The sequence below is a fragment of the Anomaloglossus baeobatrachus genome, chromosome 8, assembly GCF_048569485.1.
Source record: "Anomaloglossus baeobatrachus isolate aAnoBae1 chromosome 8, aAnoBae1.hap1, whole genome shotgun sequence".
NCBI lineage: Eukaryota > Metazoa > Chordata > Amphibia > Anura > Aromobatidae > Anomaloglossus > Anomaloglossus baeobatrachus.
This window is the reverse complement of record NC_134360.1, coordinates 261779259-261799354: the sequence shown is the minus strand read 5'-3', so window position 1 is coordinate 261799354 and position 20096 is coordinate 261779259. Positions and strand designations below refer to the sequence as shown.

Below are 20096 nucleotides of genomic sequence, written 5' to 3'. Positions count from 1 at the left end.
CTGGGTACATATAGTACTGCTACTCTGGGTATACACAGCTCATCTACTCTGGGTACACACTGCGCTCCTGCTTTGGTTACACACGGCACTTCTACTCTGGGTATACACAGCTCATCTACTCTGGGTACATATAGTACTGCTACTCTGGGTATACACAGCTCATCTACTCTGGGTACACACTGCGCTCCTGCTTTGGTTACACATGGTACTGCTACTCTGGGTATACACAGCTCATCTACTCTGGGTACATATAGTACTGCTACTCTGGGTATACACAGCTCATCTACTCTGGGTACACACTGCGCTCCTGCTTTGGTTACACATGGTACTGCTACTCTGGGTATACACAGCTCATCTACTCTGGGTACACACTGCGTTCCTGCTTTGGTTACACATGGTACTGCTACTCTGGGTATACACAGCTCATCTACTCTGGGTACATATAGTACTGCTACTCTGGGTATACACAGCTCATCTACTCTGGGTACATATAGTACTGCTACTCTGGGTATACACAGCTCATCTACTCTGGGTACATATAGTACTGCTACTCTGGGTATACACAGCTCATCTACTCTGGGTACATATAGTACTGCTACTCTGGGTATACACAGCTCATCTACTCTGGGTACACACTGCGCTCCTGCTTTGGTTACACATGGTACTGCTACTCTGGGTATACACAGCTCATCTACTCTGGGTACATATAGTACTGCTACTCTGGGTATACACAGCTCATCTACTCTGGGTACACACTGCGCTCCTGCTTTGGTTACACACGGCACTTCTACTCTGGGTATACACAGCTCATCTACTCTGGGTACACACTGCGCTCCTGCTTTGGTTACACATGGTACTGCTACTCTGGGTATACACAGCTCATCTACTCTGGGTACATATAGTACTGCTACTCTGGGTATACACAGCTCATCTACTCTGGGTACACACTGCGCTCCTGCTTTGGTTACACATGGTACTGCTACTCTGGGTATACACAGCTCATCTACTCTGGGTACATATAGTACTGCTACTCTGGGTATACACAGCTCATCTACTCTGGGTACACACTGCGCTCCTGCTTTGGTTACACATGGTACTGCTACTCTGGGTATACACAGCTCATCTACTCTGGGTACATATAGTACTGCTACTCTGGGTATACACAGCTCATCTACTCTGGGTACACACTGCGCTCCTGCTTTGGTTACACATGGTACTGCTACTCTGGGTATACACAGCTCATCTACTCTGGGTACATATAGTACTGCTACTCTGGGTATACACAGCTCATCTACTCTGGGTACACACTGCGCTCCTGCTTTGGTTACACATGGTACTGCTACTCTGGGTATACACAGCTCATCTACTCTGGGTACATATAGTACTGCTACTCTGGGTATACACAGCTCATCTACTCTGGGTACACACTGCGCTCCTGCTTTGGTTACACATGGTACTGCTACTCTGGGTATACACAGCTCATCTATTCTGGGTACATATAGTACTGCTACTCTGGGTATACACAGCTCATCTACTCTGGGTACACACTGCGCTCCTGCTTTGGTTACACACGGCACTTCTACTCTGGGTATACACAGCTCATCTACTCTGGGTACATATAGTACTGCTACTCTGGGTATACACAGCTCATCTACTCTGGGTACACACTGCGCTCCTGCTTTGGTTACACACGGCACTTCTACTCTGGGTATACACAGCTCATCTACTCTGGGTACACACTGCGCTCCTGCTTTGGTTACACATGGTACTGCTACTCTGGGTATACACAGCTCATCTACTCTGGGTACATATAGTACTGCTACTCTGGGTATACACAGCTCATCTACTCTGGGTACACACTGCGCTCCTGCTTTGGTTACACATGGTACTGCTACTCTGGGTATACACAGCTCATCTACTCTGGGTACATATAGTACTGCTACTCTGGGTATACACAGCTCATCTACTCTGGGTACACACTGCGCTCCTGCTTTGGTTACACATGGTACTGCTACTCTGGGTATACACAGCTCATCTACTCTGGGTACATATAGTACTGCTACTCTGGGTATACACAGCTCATCTACTCTGGGTACACACTGCGCTCCTGCTTTGGTTACACATGGTACTGCTACTCTGGGTATACACAGCTCATCTACTCTGGGTACATATAGTACTGCTACTCTGGGTATACACAGCTCATCTACTCTGGGTACATATAGTACTGCTACTCTGGGTATACACAGCTCATCTACTCTGGGTACACATAGTACTGCTACTCTGGGTATACACAGCTCATCTACTCTGGGTACATATAGTACTGCTACTCTGGGTATACACAGCTCATCTACTCTGGGTACACACTGCGCTCCTGCTTTGGTTACACATGGTACTGCTACTCTGGGTATACACAGCTCATCTACTCTGGGTACATATAGTACTGCTACTCTGGGTATACACAGCTCATCTACTCTGGGTACACACTGCGCTCCTGCTTTGGTTACACATGGTACTGCTACTCTGGGTATACACAGCTCATCTACTCTGGGTACATATAGTACTGCTACTCTGGGTATACACAGCTCATCTACTCTGGGTACACACTGCGCTCCTGCTTTGGTTACACATGGTACTGCTACTCTGGGTATACACAGCTCATCTATTCTGGGTACATATAGTACTGCTACTCTGGGTATACACAGCTCATCTACTCTGGGTACACACTGCGCTCCTGCTTTGGTTACACACGGCACTTCTACTCTGGGTATACACAGCTCATCTACTCTGGGTACATATAGTACTGCTACTCTGGGTATACACAGCTCATCTACTCTGGGTACACACTGCGCTCCTGCTTTGGTTACACACGGCACTTCTACTCTGGGTATACACAGCTCATCTACTCTGGGTACACACTGCGCTCCTGCTTTGGTTACACATGGTACTGCTACTCTGGGTATACACAGCTCATCTACTCTGGGTACATATAGTACTGCTACTCTGGGTATACACAGCTCATCTACTCTGGGTACACACTGCGCTCCTGCTTTGGTTACACATGGTACTGCTACTCTGGGTATACACAGCTCATCTACTCTGGGTACATATAGTACTGCTACTCTGGGTATACACAGCTCATCTACTCTGGGTACATATAGTACTGCTACTCTGGGTGTACACAGCTCATCTACTCTGGGTACACACTGCGCTCCTGCTTTGGTTACACATGGTACTGCTACTCTGGGTATACACAGCTCATCTACTCTGGGTACATATAGTACTGCTACTCTGGGTATACACAGCTCATCTACTCTGGGTACACACTGCGCTCCTGCTTTGGTTACACACGGCACTTCTACTCTGGGAACTTTGGCCGCACTTGTTTATGTAATGGTTTTCCTTGTTGTTGTAAAAATGTGCACATTGTAGATTGAGAAATAGGAATAACGTTTGGAACACCATTCTAAGTCCGAACTGGGTGCAAAAACCTAAAAAACATCACTATGGGGAGATAAGGTATGCACACCAGTGACTATGTAAGGGGAATACATGAAATAGCAGAAACTGCTGTGTGAATACTGACTTGAAAAATTCCAATAGCTACATGTAAGAGTGAAATGTGAAAAATGGAATCTGCATTACTGCCATGAACATATGAATCAAGAGAAATTTAGCTACTGAATTGATCAATGCAGATTCCATTTTTCACATTTTCACTCTTACATATAGCTATTGGATTTTTCATGTCAGTATTCACACAGCAGTTTCTGCTATTCCATGTATTCCCCTTACATAGTCACTGGTGTGCATACCTTATCTCTCCACATTGTAGATTGAGACTGAAGGCATCAAAACCAGGAAGGGGGATATATAGAAACATGGAGTAAAGAAACATGTGAAACAAACCAGAATATTTGTTAAACCTTAGATTCCTCAAATCTCCCCCTTTTAATCTAATGAAAACTGTACACCCCCCTTGGCAAGCAGCTTCATCAGGTCATCCCCTGGAATGGCTTCCAACTGTCTTGAAGGAGTTCACAGAGGTTGCGGAGCTCTTGTAAGCTGTTTTGCCTTCACGCTGCATCCAACTCATCCCAAACCCTCTCAACTGGATTGAGGTTGGGTGATAGCGGAGAGGTCATCTGATGCAACACTCCATCCTTCTCCATCTTGGAGCAACATTTTAGTGGAAAACTGAAAAAATTGTTTAAAAGAACTGAGTCCTCCTCAGTGGTTGATACCTTTTAATGGCTAACTGAAAAGATGGTGATAATAGCAGCTCCAGACTGTGGAAAAATGGTATTTTTTTTTGTTTTCACAGTCCAATGTTCTGCAATTCTGTGAATCATCTGAGGGTTAAAATTGCTCACTACACCCCTAGATGAATTCTTTGAGGGGTCTTGTTTACAGAATGGGTTTATTTGTTGGGGATTTCCGCTGTTTTGGCATGTCAAGGGATCTTCACATGTGACATGGCGTCCGCAGTCTATTCCAGCCAAAATGCCGCACTAAAATTCAAATCGCGCTCCTTACCTTCCAAGCCCTGCCATGTGCCCAAACAGTAGTTTTTCACCACATGTGGAGTATCCCTGTACTCAAGGAAGTGCACAACAAATTTTATGATCCGATTTCTAATGCTAACCTTGTGAAAATGAAAAAATGGGGATACATCAACATTTTTGTGGTAAAAATGTATTTTTTAATTTTCACTGCTCAACATTATAAAATTCTGTGAAGCACCTGTGGGCTCAAGGTGCTCATTGCATGTCTAGATAAATTCCTTGAGGGATCTAGTTTTCAAAATGGGGTCACTAGTGGGGGGTTTCGACTGTTTAGTTACAAGAGGGCCTCTACAAATGCGACATGGCATCCGCTATCTATTTCAGCTAATTTTGCACTCCAAAAATCAGATAGCGCTCCTTCCCTTCCAAGCCCTGCTGTACTTGCAAACAGTAGTTTTCCACCATATTTGGGGTATCGGCGTATTCAGGAGAAATTGCACAACAAACTGTATGACCCTCTTTCTCCTGTTTCCCTTGTAAAAATAAAACAAAAAATAGGGCTAAAGCAACATTTTTGTGGAGGAAAAAAGTTCAATTTTATTTTTTTTTCATTCCTCATTGCTTTAATTCCTGTGAAGCACCTAAAGTATTAATAAACTTCTTGAATGTGGTTTTTGAGAACTTTGAAGGGTGCAGTTTTCAAAATTAAGTCAGTGGTAGGGGCTTCTTTGAAGCAATTTGACAATAAAGTTGTGCTTCTCACAATCTCTTCTGGACAGCTGATGTTGAGATGTGTCTGATGCTTGATGTCTATGCCTCAGTTATGAGGGCTGTTATCTGATGTGCTGTCAGTTTGCGGTTTTTGGACCTGATAACTCTGATGATCTTATCCTCTGCAGCAGAGATAATTCTTGATCTTCCTTTTCCGGGTCGGTCCTCATGAGATGGCTTTTATGACTGCACTTGAGGATACCTTCAAGCTTCTAGTAATTTTACTGATTGCCTGGAGTTCATGTCTGATGATGGACTGTTGTTTCTCTTTACTTATTTGAGTGATTTCTGCCATGGTATGGCTTAGAACAGTTGCGGAATAGAGCTGCATACTAACACTGACTCTGCAAAACGCACCTGATGGTCGCAAACACTTTCTGATGACCAGTGATTCCACAGATGAACTCTTGACGAGGCATACCTGGTCATCAGAAGTCATTCCAGGTGATGGCCTGATGAAGTTGCTTGAGAGAATGCCAAGTAAAAAGGGTTTACTTTGAAGAATTTAAGGTTTACCACATATTTTGGCTTATTTCACACATTTCTTTACTCCTTGTATACATTTGTGTTCCTTCGTAGTTTTCCGGCCTTCAGTCTGAATCCATTCGAATAAGAACAAAGGGTCCAAACTTTTAACCAATGCTGTAGGACACATCACGTATACACGGCACTTACAAAGGAAACGTAAAGAACATCTGTCACTCCCCAGCCCCAAACATTCCGCACTTCTACAGCAAAAATGTAGCATTAAATGACAGCCAAGTCCTGTACTTATGTACTAATGTATTTATGTGCAGGTATAGCGAAGCACTGGAAGACTTGTCTCGCTGCTTTACAGAACTGAGGGGTAACCTGCTCATTGATTATAAGATCCTGGGCCTGACGTTTAAACTCTACAGCTGCGAGGTGAGACAAGTATGAAGCGTGCGTGTTACGGAAATCGTCACAATTTAGATCTATAGAGATCAATCTGCCTGAGACACAATGTATTTAGAGCTGATATGTGGATAAGATTATTGCAGAGCTCCAAATCCAGGTCTATCCAACAGCCTCTGTATATTAGTAAATCTACTAATGCCTACAAACTGTCCGGAAGCAGAGTGGGGACTTAGCTTTATTTTTATTCACAATTTGAAAATATCAGGAATTAGTGCAGTTATTAGTTATTCATATTTTGAACTAATAAGCAAGACTAAGTAATAAAGTGTTAATAAATATAGAATCCCAGTGTTGCTGCTGGTTTAACTGATGGCTTATAAAAAAGGTGACTCAGTCATTACCAAGGTGCCACACAAGAAACATCTCATGATGGGTAAAATCAGTGAGCTGTCTTAAGATCTTCACAACCTTACTATTGCAAAATTTACTTATGGCATTGGTTACAGAAGACTTGGTTACAGAAGACCACTGTAGGGGTCATAATATGGAAGTAGAATGAACATCATTTCACCTTAAACCAGCCACAACCAGGTGCTCCCCACAAGTTTTCAGTTAGAGAAGTGAAAAGAATTATTGGAAATAAAGAGACATTGTCCAAGAGACAATGACCAGCTGTGGAGAGCTACAGAAAGACCTGGAATTAGCAGGTACAATTTAAAAAAAAAAAAAAAAAAGAAATAAGTAATGCACTTACCTTCCATGGCCTGTATGCACGCTCACCATGCAAGACTCCATTGCTGAACAAAAAGCATGTTCAAGCGCGTTTACAGTTTTCTCAACAATATTTAGACAGTCCTGAATTACTGGGAAAATAGAGTCTGGTCAGATGAGACCAAGAATTTGGAGGCCAAAAGGCAAATCCCAACAGTGAAGTTAGGATATGAGAACGTCATGGTGGGGGGCTGTTTGTCAGCATACAGCACTGGCAAACGTCTTATAGCTGAAGGAAGGATGAATGGAGAAATGTACCCAGACATTCTCGATAAAGCTCTGCTGCCATCTACCAGAATGATGAAGATGAAACGAGGGAGGACATTTCCGCAACACAATGATCCCAAACACACGGCCAAGGAAACTCTCAATTGGTTTGAGAAAAAAAAAAATAAGGGTGCTAGAATGGCCGAGCCGATCACCAGAGCTGAATCCAATAGAAAATGTATGGAAGGGACCAAAGCTCAGAGTTCATAGAAGGAGCAATTTTAAGATTTTTCCACAAGTGTTCAATAGGATTTAAATCCAGTGTCATTACTGGTCACATCAGAACTCAGCGCTTTGTTTACATCCATTTCTGGGGCTTCTTGATGTTTGGGTCATTGTCCTGCTAGAAGGCCTATGACCTAGGACGCAAACCCAGCTTTTTGACACTGGGCACTACATTGTGACTCAAAATCCTTTGGTTATCTTCAGATTTCATGATGCCTTAGACACAGTCAAGGCATCCAGTGCCAGATGCAGCAAAACAACCCCAAAACAGCTTTGATCCTCCACCAAATTAGATTGTAGGTACTGTGTCTTTTTTTGTGTTTTCTTTTTCTTTTTAGGCCTCCATTTTTGGTACACAGTAGAATGATGTGTTTTACAAAAAAGCTCTATCTTGGCCTCATCTGTCTACAACACACTTTCCCAGAAGGATTTTGGCTTGCTGACGTACATTTGGTCAAACTACAGTCTATATTTTTTATGTCTCTGTGTCAGCACTGAAGTCCTCCTGTGTCTCCTCCATAGAGTTTCATTTAATGTAAATGTGGAGAAGTAGTTCGCGCTGACACGGATGCACCCTGAGCCTTCAGGACAGCTTGAATTTCTTTAGAACTTGATTGGGGGTGGCTTATCCACCATATGGGCTATCCTGCTTTGCAACCTTTCATCAATTTTTCTCTGCCATCCACATCCAGGGAGATTAGCTACAGTGCCATGGGTTGTAAAATTCTTGATTATGTTGTGCACCATGGACATAGGAACATCAGGATATCTGGAGATGGACTTGTAACTTTGAAATTGTTGATATTTTTCAACAACTTTGGATCTGAATTTCTCAGACTTTCTGTTCTTTTCCTTTCTGTTCTCCATGCTAAGTGTGGCACACACAATTAAGTCAACTTCTCCCCATTGTATCTGGTATCAGGTGTGATTTTCATATTGCCCACACCTGTTACTTGCCACAGGTGAGTGTGATCGAGCATCACATGCTTGAAACAAAGTTATTTACCCACAATTTTGGAAGGTGCCAACAATTTTGTCCTGCTCATTTTTGGGGCTTTGTGTCAAATGATGTCCAATTCCAAGGGTGCCAACACTATCAGCCATGACTGTGTATATAGAGTCCCTGACAGAAGTTCTGTCGCTTATCCTTGTTATGTAAATAAAAGCTTATAACCTGACTTTAAATTCATCCATTGGTTTTAAAAATTACTTTTTTGAAAGCTGAAACCCTCTAAAATTTGGTTTAGGTTATGAAAATAAAGTTGCTGCAAAGCTGAAATATTGATCATTTAATGAACACAGAAAAGTCAGATTTTGGCAAGACAAAAGTTTTGTCGCCTTGTCATATAATGCACCCAATCCTAGTTTACATCCTCACCTGTGCTCACTAAATGATGGGTTAATTAGTGGATGTGTATAAAAAGAAACCCAGCACCCCAGACCTTCACTTGAACTGCAACTTGACGTCTGACAACATGCCAAAAATCCATCCTGCGACCAAAGCCTTGATTATCAAGAGGGTGAAGACCAGATCCACTGCAGAGGTGGCTGCACCTTTAATGTGTCTCAGCGTCAAGTACAAAGAATTAAAAAAAGATTTGAAGAGAATGGAGATGTTTTGACAAGCCCAGGTCCGGCAGACCCCGCAAGACAACTGCTCAGGAGGAACGTTTCTTGGTTAGAAAATCCAAAGCCAGCCCCTCTTCCACTGCAACAGAGCTCCAACAGGCCTGGTCACCTCAAGTCCCTGTGTCAACTAGAACAGTTTGTAGGATTCTGTCTCGAAATGGCCTCCATGGTCGAATTAGTGCCCAGAAGCCAGCACTAAACAAAAGGCAATTAAAAAACCATGTGGCATTTGCCAAGTCCCACAGCCTGCTAAACAGATGAACACTGGAAAAGTGGCAGAAGACTGATTTCTGTGATGAATCTTCAGTTGAATTATATCACAGCTGCCGCAAATACTGCAGGAGACCTACTGGAGCCCGTATGGATCCAGAAAACAGTTAAGTTTGGTGGTGGAAAGATCATGGTCTGGGGTTACATTCAGTATGGGGGTGTGCGAAACATTTGCAAGGTGGAAGGCAATATCAATAGCCTAAAATATCAAGAAGTATTAGCTACCTCTTACATTCCCAATCATAAAAGGGGTGAAATTCTGCAGCAGGATGGTGCTCCATCTCATACATCCATCTCTACAACAAAGTTCCTCCTGGCAAAGAAGATCAAGGTGCTCATGGACTGGCCAGCCCCGTCACCAGACATGAACATCATTGAGCATGTTTGAAGTAGGATGAAAGAGGAAGCTTGGAAGACAAAACCAAAGAATCTAGATGAACTCTGGGAGGCAGGTAAGACTGCATTCTCTGCTATTCCTGATGACTTCATCAATACATTGTATGAATCATTGTTGAGCCGCACGGATGAGTCCTTCAAGCTCATGGAAGTCACACACAATATTAAATATGGCTCTAATAGCGCCACAACTTCATTCACCAATGTTATGCAGCATATCTTTGTATTAGAAGTTAATTATTTGTTTGAATTTCACATTACTTTCTGTGGGCGCCAAAACTTTTGTCTTCCCAAAATCTGACCTTTCTGTGTTCATTAAATGATCAATATTTCAGCTTTGCAGCAACTTTATTTTCATAACCTAAACCAAATGTGGGAGGGTTTCAGCTTTCAAAAGAGTAATTTATAAAACCAATGGATGAATTTAAAGTCAGGTTATAAGCTTTTATTTACATAACATGGATAAGCGACAGAACTTCTGTCAGGGAGTGTAAATCAGTCAGTTCATGTGAATTAGGTTGTATTTGTGGATGGGTTTCTGAAAACAGCATTTACCAGACAGTAGCAGAAGTGTCTGCAACATATCTAGTACATGTCAGCACTCTCCAAGGGCATGAAGACAGGCTATTGTTTTATTATTATTGTTTACTTTTTTTTAGATCCTGCATAATATTGCATTTGCAAATGCAAAAATGGGGAATTGGGAAAAAGCAGAAAAAAGCATTATTCTTGCCCTTAGTCAAAAAGCCGAGCCGCGGCATGGCACCAAGATAGAGAAGGCAATGCAGGAAATCCTGGTGAGTCAGACTTCTTCTACAAACTTTTGATTATTACTTTTTATTGTATGTTTTTTTTTATTTTTTTTTTACCTATTTAGACCATACATTTCATATATAACTGACCTATAGGGCAATGTCCTAGCATACCTATGACAGTACAGTGACAGGCAAAGTAAATCAGACACATAATCAAACAAAATGTTACTTTAGATGATGACCAAATTATATTTTGGGCTTTTTTAATATGGAAACAACCCCTTTTGATTAGTGACAGGGAAAAGTTCGTCAAGGTTTGGTCTTGCACTAATTTAAATAGATGGCATATAATCAGAAGCATATTTCAAGGTATCAGGCACTAATGCAAAATCTGATGCATTTCATTGGAAGCCATATGCGTTACATGCGTTACATGCGTTACATGCGTTATATGCATTACATGCGTTATATGGTTACATGCGTTATATGCATTACATGCGTTATATGGTTACATGCGTTATATGCATTACATGCGTTATATGGTTACATGCGTTATATGCATTACATGCGTTATATGGTTACATGCGTTATATGCATTACATGCGTTATATGCATTACATGCGTTATATGGTTACATGCGTTACATGCGTTACATGCGTTATATGCATTACATGCGTTATATGGTTACATGCGTTATATGCATTACATGCGTTATATGGTTACATGCGTTATATGCATTACATGCGTTATATGGTTACATGCGTTATATGTGTTACTGTGGAGTGACAATTCAACCCTGCAAATAATGACATGACTGCAAACCACAGACGGAAGTCAGGATGATGAAGCAATCTATGTTTAGTAATAGTTTCACAGGACTGTGTAAGAGCCGAGAGTGTTCCTGTAATGTTTGGAAATGGTATATGTGACAACTCCATAACACGAGCATATTGACATAGGTGCTATCTTGAAAAATTGTAAGGTCCGAATGATGCAAATTCTGATCCAAAACTCGCAGACATGCAAGGCCATTAGTGAACTGCTGACTACTGCAGTCTGTAGTCTGTGAACGGGATACCAGAACGTTATGGAGAATATTAATAACCTTACCTATCTTGGCACAAGTGGCAAACATAGAAAAAAGAGAGTCGTGTTGTACTAACGATCAATATAATGATGCACGATTTGCCATTTAGGACATGAGGTGTCACGGTCATCTCTCAGGAGTTAGGGTCACGCTGGTGACTCTGACCTCGCTACCATCCAGCGTACCTCTGAGCTAAGGGACAGCACAGAGTCCCCAGTCTGATGGTCAGCATAGGTGTCCCCGTCCAGTCATCCCAGCCCCGTGACAGGAGGGCTTGGTGTTTGTTCCCCCCTCCAACACTTTCATGAGTCCTGCTGGATCAAGTAGTGCAACTCCTCCATTGAAGAGAGTCCTGTACAGATTCTGATGATATAATAAATCACCCTGAAACACCTTTTAACCTAACCACATGGTCAAATAGGGGACTTAATCCCTATAAAAATCATACCTTTAGTGCAATAAACATTTTTTTTCATTGGCATAACAAACTGTTTGCCCGCTATGTAAATTCTGGTGTTTGGTGCACCCTTGGTGTGGCCAAACAGTGCACTGATAGCAGTTTCCTGTATGTTGTATGACAGTGACCGTATGCTTAGACCGAGCGCTGCCTGAAAAGAAACCTCGACCATGCTAACACCGAGTTACTGCAGGAGCGAGGACGGGCCTCTATCATCTCTGCTGCAGCCGCTCACTAAAGTGACTGATGTATCAGTGCAGCGAGCGGTCGCAGCAGAGAGGAGAGAGCGCTGTGCTCACACTGCACTGAGCACTGTCAATCAATATAAAGGGGGCCGCGATGCCTGGTGATAATGGTGCACTGAGCGCTTGTGGCCACGCCAGGGGTGCACTGAACACCGGCTTATCAGACACATTTCATTTCTTTTTTATGCACATGAAAGGCAACATTTTTTATACCAAAAGTTGGAATCTAAAGGTAATGTCTCTCCTTGTGGAGAGTGACATGCTTGGCATGTCAATGCAAGATTTAATTTCCCAGAGGCGCATTGCATGGCGTATAAGTCTCCTTACACTGTCTTGCCAGTAAGTCACTCTCCACATGGAGAAATCTTACCCCTTAGATCCTAGTCTTAAGGGGGCTTTACACGCTGCGACATCGCTACTGATATATCGTCGGGGTCACGTTGTTAGTGACGCACATCCGGCGTCATTAGTGACATCGCAGCGTGTAACACTAATGAGCGACGATCAAGGATCGAAAGATTGTTCAAAAACGGTGATCATTGACACGTCGCTACTTTCCTTAATATCGCTGCTGCCACAGGTGCGATGTTGTTCGTCGTTCCTGCAGCAGCACACATCGCTCCGTGTGACTCCGCAGGAACGACGAACATCTCCTTACCTGCGTCCACCAGCAATGCGGAAGGAAGGAGGTGGGCGGGATGTTCCGGCCGCTCATCTCCGCTCCTCCGCTTCTATTGGCCGGCGGCTTAGTGACACTGCAGTGACGTCGCTATGACACCGAACGCACCTCCGCCTTGAAGGAGGGATTGTTCGGCGGTCACAGCGATGTCACTAACAAGGTATGTGCGTGTGACGCTGCCGTAGCGCTAATGTTCGCTTTGGCAGCGAGCACCACATATCGCACCAACGACGGGGGCAGGTGCTATGGCTAGTGATGTCACAGCGTGTAAAGCGCCCTTTAAGCCTGCCATACAGCCAAATCAGATCTCATACTTTGCAGTGATAAAGAGCAACACCCTGAAACACATTGTCTGCAATTGAGATTCTAGTTTGGCTTTTATCCTAAGTCGTTAAAGGGTGGAAATAGACTTTTAGGATTGCTACTTCCAATAGATGGCATTACAGCTTAAGTCCTTCCTCTCTGAGAAGGCAATTTGCATATTATACCAAAGGTATGATTTTTATAGTTGCTGTCCCTTATTTGAGAAAAAGTCTGATGGCACATCCTACCTTTCTAATGTAAACAGGTGGAAACCGAACATGAAACATAGTAACATAAAGGAGACAGCTGCACTTTGTAGTGCTAAGACATGTGGAACAATAAATATGGGAATATAGACATGCATCATTGCTATGAAAAATATGCAAAAATTGAGCTACTTAGCACACAAAAATGGCCAGCTTTATGTGAGCCCCACAGCCAGCGGGAGAGCAACCTCTTTTGCTGGGTCCCTACCAGCTCTTCAGCCTTAGGCTACTTTAATTCTCTATTTGCAGGTTACTATCCGCCCACAAATTGTAGAGTTTTTAACCAAAAGAGAGGTATTATTTTGGTAGGGACCCAACAAAATAGGTCACCTTGCTGCTGGCTGTTGGGCTCACATAAAACTGGCCATTTTTGTGTGCTAAGTATCTCAATTTTTGCATGTTTTTCATAGCAGTAAAGCATGTCTCTATTCCCATATTGATTGTTCTACATGTCTTAAAGCTACAGAGTGCAACTGTCCCTTATTTGATCATAGCATTTCCGGGGTGACAGTCTCTCTTTAAATGTATAAGAGCAGCTGGAACGGCCCCACTTTCTTCAAGGGCCCCATAGCCACCCCATTATGTGCACCATTGTTAGAGTCAGCACATTTCTAAAAGTAGCAGTTCTGTTAACCCCCCCTATAATTGATATTTATGCAATTTCCTAATATATCAGTGTAGATCTAATGAAAGCCCCTTACAGCACAACGTGCCTCTTCATGTAACGGTAATACTGAATGCATAGAGCGGACATTAGTAAGATGCCGCTGTCATGCTTTTCCTCCATTGCCTATGATTTTTTTTTCTAATTAGCAATAAATAGAATTGAATAGTGTAGGGAACGCTGGAGAATGTTCCATAGATGGTGAAAGAACATGCAGTGCCCCTGCAGTGCTGTGTACTGTGATGGCAGCCCCTGCAGTGCTGTGGACTGTGATGGCAGCTCCTGCAGTGCTGTGTACCGTGATGGCAGCCCCTGCAGTGCTGTGTACCGTGATGGCAGCCCCTGCAGTGCTGTGTACCGTGATGGCAGCCCCTGCAGTGCTGTGTACCGTGATGGCAGCCCCTGCAGTGCTGTGTACTGTGATGGCAGCCCCTGCAGTGCTGTGTACTGTGATGGCAGCCCCTGCAGTGCTGTGTACTGTGATGGCAGCTCCTGCAGTGCTATGTACCGTGATGGCAGCCCCTGCAGTGCTGTGTACCGTGATGGCAGCTCCTGCAGTGCCATGTACCGTGATGGCAGCCCCTGCAGTGCTATGTACCGTGATGGCAGCCCCTGCAGTGCTGTGTACTGTGATGGCAGCTCCTGCAGTGCTGTGTACTGTGATGGCAGCCCCTGCAGTGCTGTGTACTGTGATGGCAGCTCCTGCAGTGCTGTGTACTGTGATGGCAGCCCCTGCAGTGCTGTGTACCGTGATGGCAGCCCCTGCAGTGCTGTGTACTGTGATGGCAGCTCCTGCAGTGCTGTGTACTGTGATGGCAGCTCCTGCAGTGCTATGTACCGGGATGGCAGCCCCTGCAGTGCCATGTACCGTGATGGCAGCCCCTGCAGTGCTATGTACCGTGATGGCAGCCCCTGCAGTGCTGTGTACTGTGATGGCAGCTCCTGCAGTGCTGTGTACTGTGATGGCAGCCCCTGCAGTGCTGTGTACTGTGATGGCAGCTCCTGCAGTGCTGTGTACTGTGATGGCAGCCCCTGCAGTGCTGTGTACCGTGATGGCAGCCCCTGCAGTGCTGTGTACTGTGATGGCAGCTCCTGCAGTGCTGTGTACTGTGATGGCAGCTCCTGCAGTGCTATGTACCGGGATGGCAGCCCCTGCACTGCTGTGTACCGTGATGGCAGCCCCTGCAGTGCTGTGTACCGTGATGGCAGCCCCTGCACTGCTGTGTACCGTGATGGCAGCCCCTGCAGTGCTGTGTACCGTGATGGCAGCCCCTGCAGTGCTGTGTACCGTGATGGCAGCCCCTGCAGTGCTGTGTACCGTGATGGCAGCCCCTGCAGTGCTGTGTACCGTGATGGCAGCCCCTGCAGTGCTGTGTACCGTGATGGCAGCCCCTGCAGTGCTGTGTACCGTGATGGCAGCCCCTGCAGTGCTGTGTACCGTGATGGCAGCCCCCGAGGGCTCAGTACTCTACACAATTACTATGTGTGGGCCGGCAGCTATTCTTACCTCTAGCGTCTGATAATTATCTCCCCATCAAACGTTCCTAACAAAGAAGAGAAAATCCCGAACATAATCCTCCGCAGAAAGCGTGATTGTGTGCGATCATCTCACCGCGTCACGCAACCGCATCTTCACTACGTGACCATTGACATCGATTGCACAATTGTGTTTGATGCGAGATCGGCCTTACAATGTAACACTGAGCATTATTATAGCTTATATTAAAGCTTATATTATAGCTTATATTATAGCTTATATTATACCCTATATTATAGCTTATATTATACCCTATATTATAGCCTATATTATAGCTTATATTATAGCTTATATTATACCCTATATTATACCCTATATTATACCCTATATTATAGCCTATATTATAGCCTATATTATACCCTATATTATACCCTATATTATAGCCTATATTATAGCCTATATTATACCCTATATTATACCCTATATTATACCCTATATTATAGCCTATATTATAGCTTATATTATACCCTATATTAAAGCTTATATTATAGCTTATATTATACCCTATATTATAGCTTATATTATACCCTATATTATAGCTTATACAGTTAGGTCCAGAAATATTTGGACAGTGACACAAGTTTTGTTATTTTAGCTGTTTACAAAAACATGTTCAGAAATACAATTCTATATATAATATGGGCTGAAAGTGCACACTCCCAGCTGCAATATGAGAGTTTTCACATCCAAATCGGAGAAAGGGTTTAGGAATCATAGCTCTGTAATGCATAGCCTCCTCTTTTTCAAGAGACCAAAAGTAATTGGACAAGGGACTCTAAGGGCCGCAATTAACTCTGAAGGCGTCTCCCTCATTAACCTGTAATCAATGAAGTAGTTAAAAGGTCTGGGGTTGATTACAGGTGTGTGGTTTTGCATTTGGAAGCTGTTGCTGTGACCAGACAACATGCGGTCTAAGGAACTCTCAATTGAGGTGAAGCAGAACATCCTGAGGCTGAAAAAAAAGAAAAAATCCATCAGAGAGATAGCAGACATGCTTGGAGTAGCAAAATCAACAGTCGGGTACATTCTGAGAAAAAAGGAATTGACTGGTGAGCTTGGGAACTCAAAAAGGCGTGGGCGTCCACGGATGACAACAGTGGTGGATGATCGCCGCATACTTTCTTTGGTGAAGAAGAACCCGTTCACAACATCAACTGAAGTCCAGAACACTCTCAGTGAAGTAGGTGTATCTGTCTCTAAGTCAACAGTAAAGAGAAGACTCCATGAAAGTAAATACAAAGGGTTCACATCTAGATGCAAACCATTCATCAATTCCAAAAATAGACAGGCCAGAGTTACATTTGCTGAAAAACACCTCATGAAGCCAGCTCAGTTCTGGAAAAGTATTCTATGGACAGATGAGACAAAGATCAACCTGTACCAGAATGATGGGAAGAAAAAAGTTTGGAGAAGAAAGGGAACGGCACACGATCCAAGGCACACCACACCCTCTGTAAAACATGGTGGAGGCAACGTGATGGCATGGGCATGCATGGCTTTCAATGGCACTGGGTCACTTGTGTTTATTGATGACATAACAGCAGACAAGAGTAGCCGGATGAATTCTGAAGTGTACCGGGATATACTTTCAGCCCAGATTCAGCCAAATGCCGCAAAGTTGATCGGACGGCGCTTCATAGTACAGATGGACAATGACCCCAAGCATACAGCCAAAGCTACCCAGGAGTTCATGAGTGCAAAAAAGTGGAACATTCTGCAATGGCCAAGTCAATCGCCAGATCTTAACCCAATTGAGCATGCATTTCACTTGCTCAAATCCAGACTTAAGACGGAAAGACCCACAAACAAGCAAGACCTGAAGGCTGCGGCTGTAAAGGCCTGGCAAAGCATTAAGAAGGAGGAAACCCAGCGTTTGGTGATGTCCATGGGTTCCAGACTTAAGGCAGTGATTGCCTCCAAAGGATTCGCAACAAAATATTGAAAATAAAAATATTTTGTTTGGGTTTGGTTTATTTGTCCAATTACTTTTGACCTCCTAAAATGTGGAGTGTTTGTAAAGAAATGTGACAATTCCTACAATTTCTATCAGATATTTTTGTTCAAACCTTCAAATTAAACGTTACAATCTGCACTTGAATTATGTTGTAGAGGTTTCATTTCAAATCCAATGTGGTGGCATGCAGAGCCCAACTCGCGAAAATTGTGTCACTGTCCAAATATTTCTGGACCTAACTGTATTATACCCTATATTATAGCTTATATTATACCCTATATTATAGCTTATATTATACCCTATATTATAGCTTATATTATACCCTATATTATAGCTTATATTATACCCTATATTATAGCTTATATTATACCCTATATTATAGCTTATATTATACCCTATATTATACCCTATATTATAGCTTATATTATAGCTTATATTATGCCCTATATTATAGCTTATATTATACCCTATATTATACCCTATATTATAGCTTATATTATAGCTTATATTATACCCTATATTATAGCTTATATTATACCCTATATTATAGCTTATATTATACCCTATATTATACCTTATATTATACCCTATATTATAGCTTATATTATACCCTATATTATACCCTATATTATAGCTTATATTATAGCTTATATTATACCCTATATTATAGCTTATATTATACCCTATATTATAGCCTATATTATAGCTTATATTATACCCTATATTATAGCTTATATTATACCCTATATTATACCCTATATTATACCCTATATTATAGCTTATATTATACCCTATATTATAGCTTATATTATACCCTATATTATACCCTATATTATACCCTATATTATACCCTATATTATAGCCTATATTATAGCCTATATTATAGCTTATATTATAGCCTATATTATAGCTTATATTATAGCTTATATTATACCCTATATTATACCCTATATTATACCCTATATTATAGCTTATATTATACCCTATATTATAGCTTATATTATAGCTTATATTATACCCTATATTATAGCTTATATTATAGCTTATATTATACCCTATATTATAGCTTATATTATACCCTATATTATAGCTTATATTATACCCTATATTATAGCTTATATTATACCCTATATTATAGCTTATATTATACCCTATATTATACCCTATATTATAGCTTATATTATACCCTATATTATAGCTTATATTATACCCTATATTATAGCTTATATTATACCCTATATTATAGCTTATATTATACCCTATATTATAGCTTATATTATACCCTATATTATACCCTATATTATAGCTTATATTATAGCTTATATTATAGCTTATATTATAGCTTATATTATACCCTATATTATTGCTTATATTATACCCTATATTATACCCTATATTATAGCTTATATTATAGCTTATATTATACCCTATATTATAGCTTATATTATACCCTATATTATAGCTTATATTATACCCTATATTATAGCTTATATTATACCCTATATTATAGCTTATATTATACCCTATATTATACCCTATATTATAGCTTATATTATACCCTATATTATAGCTTATATTATACCCTATATTATAGCTTATATTATACCCTATATTATAGCTTATATTATACCCTATATTATAGCTTATATTATACCCTATATTATACCCTATATTATAGCTTATATTATAGCTTATATTATAGCTTATATTATAGCTTATATTATACCCTATATTATTGCTTATATTATACCCTATATTATACCCTATATTATAGCTTATATTATAGCTTATATTATACCCTATATTATAGCTTATATTATACCCTATATTATAGCTTATATTATACCCTATATTATAGCCTATATTATAGCTTATATTATAGCTTATATTATACCCTATATTATAGCTTATATTATAGCTTATATTATACCCTATATTATAGCCTATATTATAGCTTATATTATAGCTTATATTATACCCTATATTATACCCTATATTATAGCTTATATTATAGCTTATATTATACCCTATATTATAGCTTATATTATACCCTATATTATAGCCTATATTATAGCTTATATTATAGCTTATATTATACCCTATATTATACCCTATATTATAGCTTATATTATAGCTTATATTATACCCTATATTATAGCTTATATTATACCCTATATTATAGCCTATATTATAGCTTATATTATAGCTTATATTATACCCTATATTATAGCTTATATTATAGCTTATATTATACCCTATATTATAGCCTATATTATACCCTATATTATAGCTTATATTATACCCTATATTATAGCTTATATTATACCCTATATTATAGCCTATATTATAGCTTATATTATACCCTATATTAAAGCTTATATTATAGCTTATATTATACCCTATATTATAGCTTATATTATACCCTATATTATAGCCTAT

The 20096-nt window shown here is 41.1% G+C and overlaps 1 protein-coding gene across 3 annotated transcripts in view; it reads left to right on the top strand.

Annotated features, from left to right (window-relative positions):
• NCF2 (neutrophil cytosolic factor 2) overlaps nucleotides 1-20096 on the top strand; it is a 256353-nt gene that overhangs the window by 21649 nt on the left and 214608 nt on the right. For all 3 annotated transcript variants that reach the window (XM_075320619.1, XM_075320620.1, XM_075320618.1), the window contains exons 3-4: nucleotides 6071-6179; nucleotides 10370-10507. In XM_075320619.1, the coding sequence (XP_075176734.1) occupies nucleotides 6071-6179; nucleotides 10370-10507 (247 nt within the window). The remainder of the gene's footprint in view (nucleotides 1-6070; nucleotides 6180-10369; nucleotides 10508-20096) is intronic.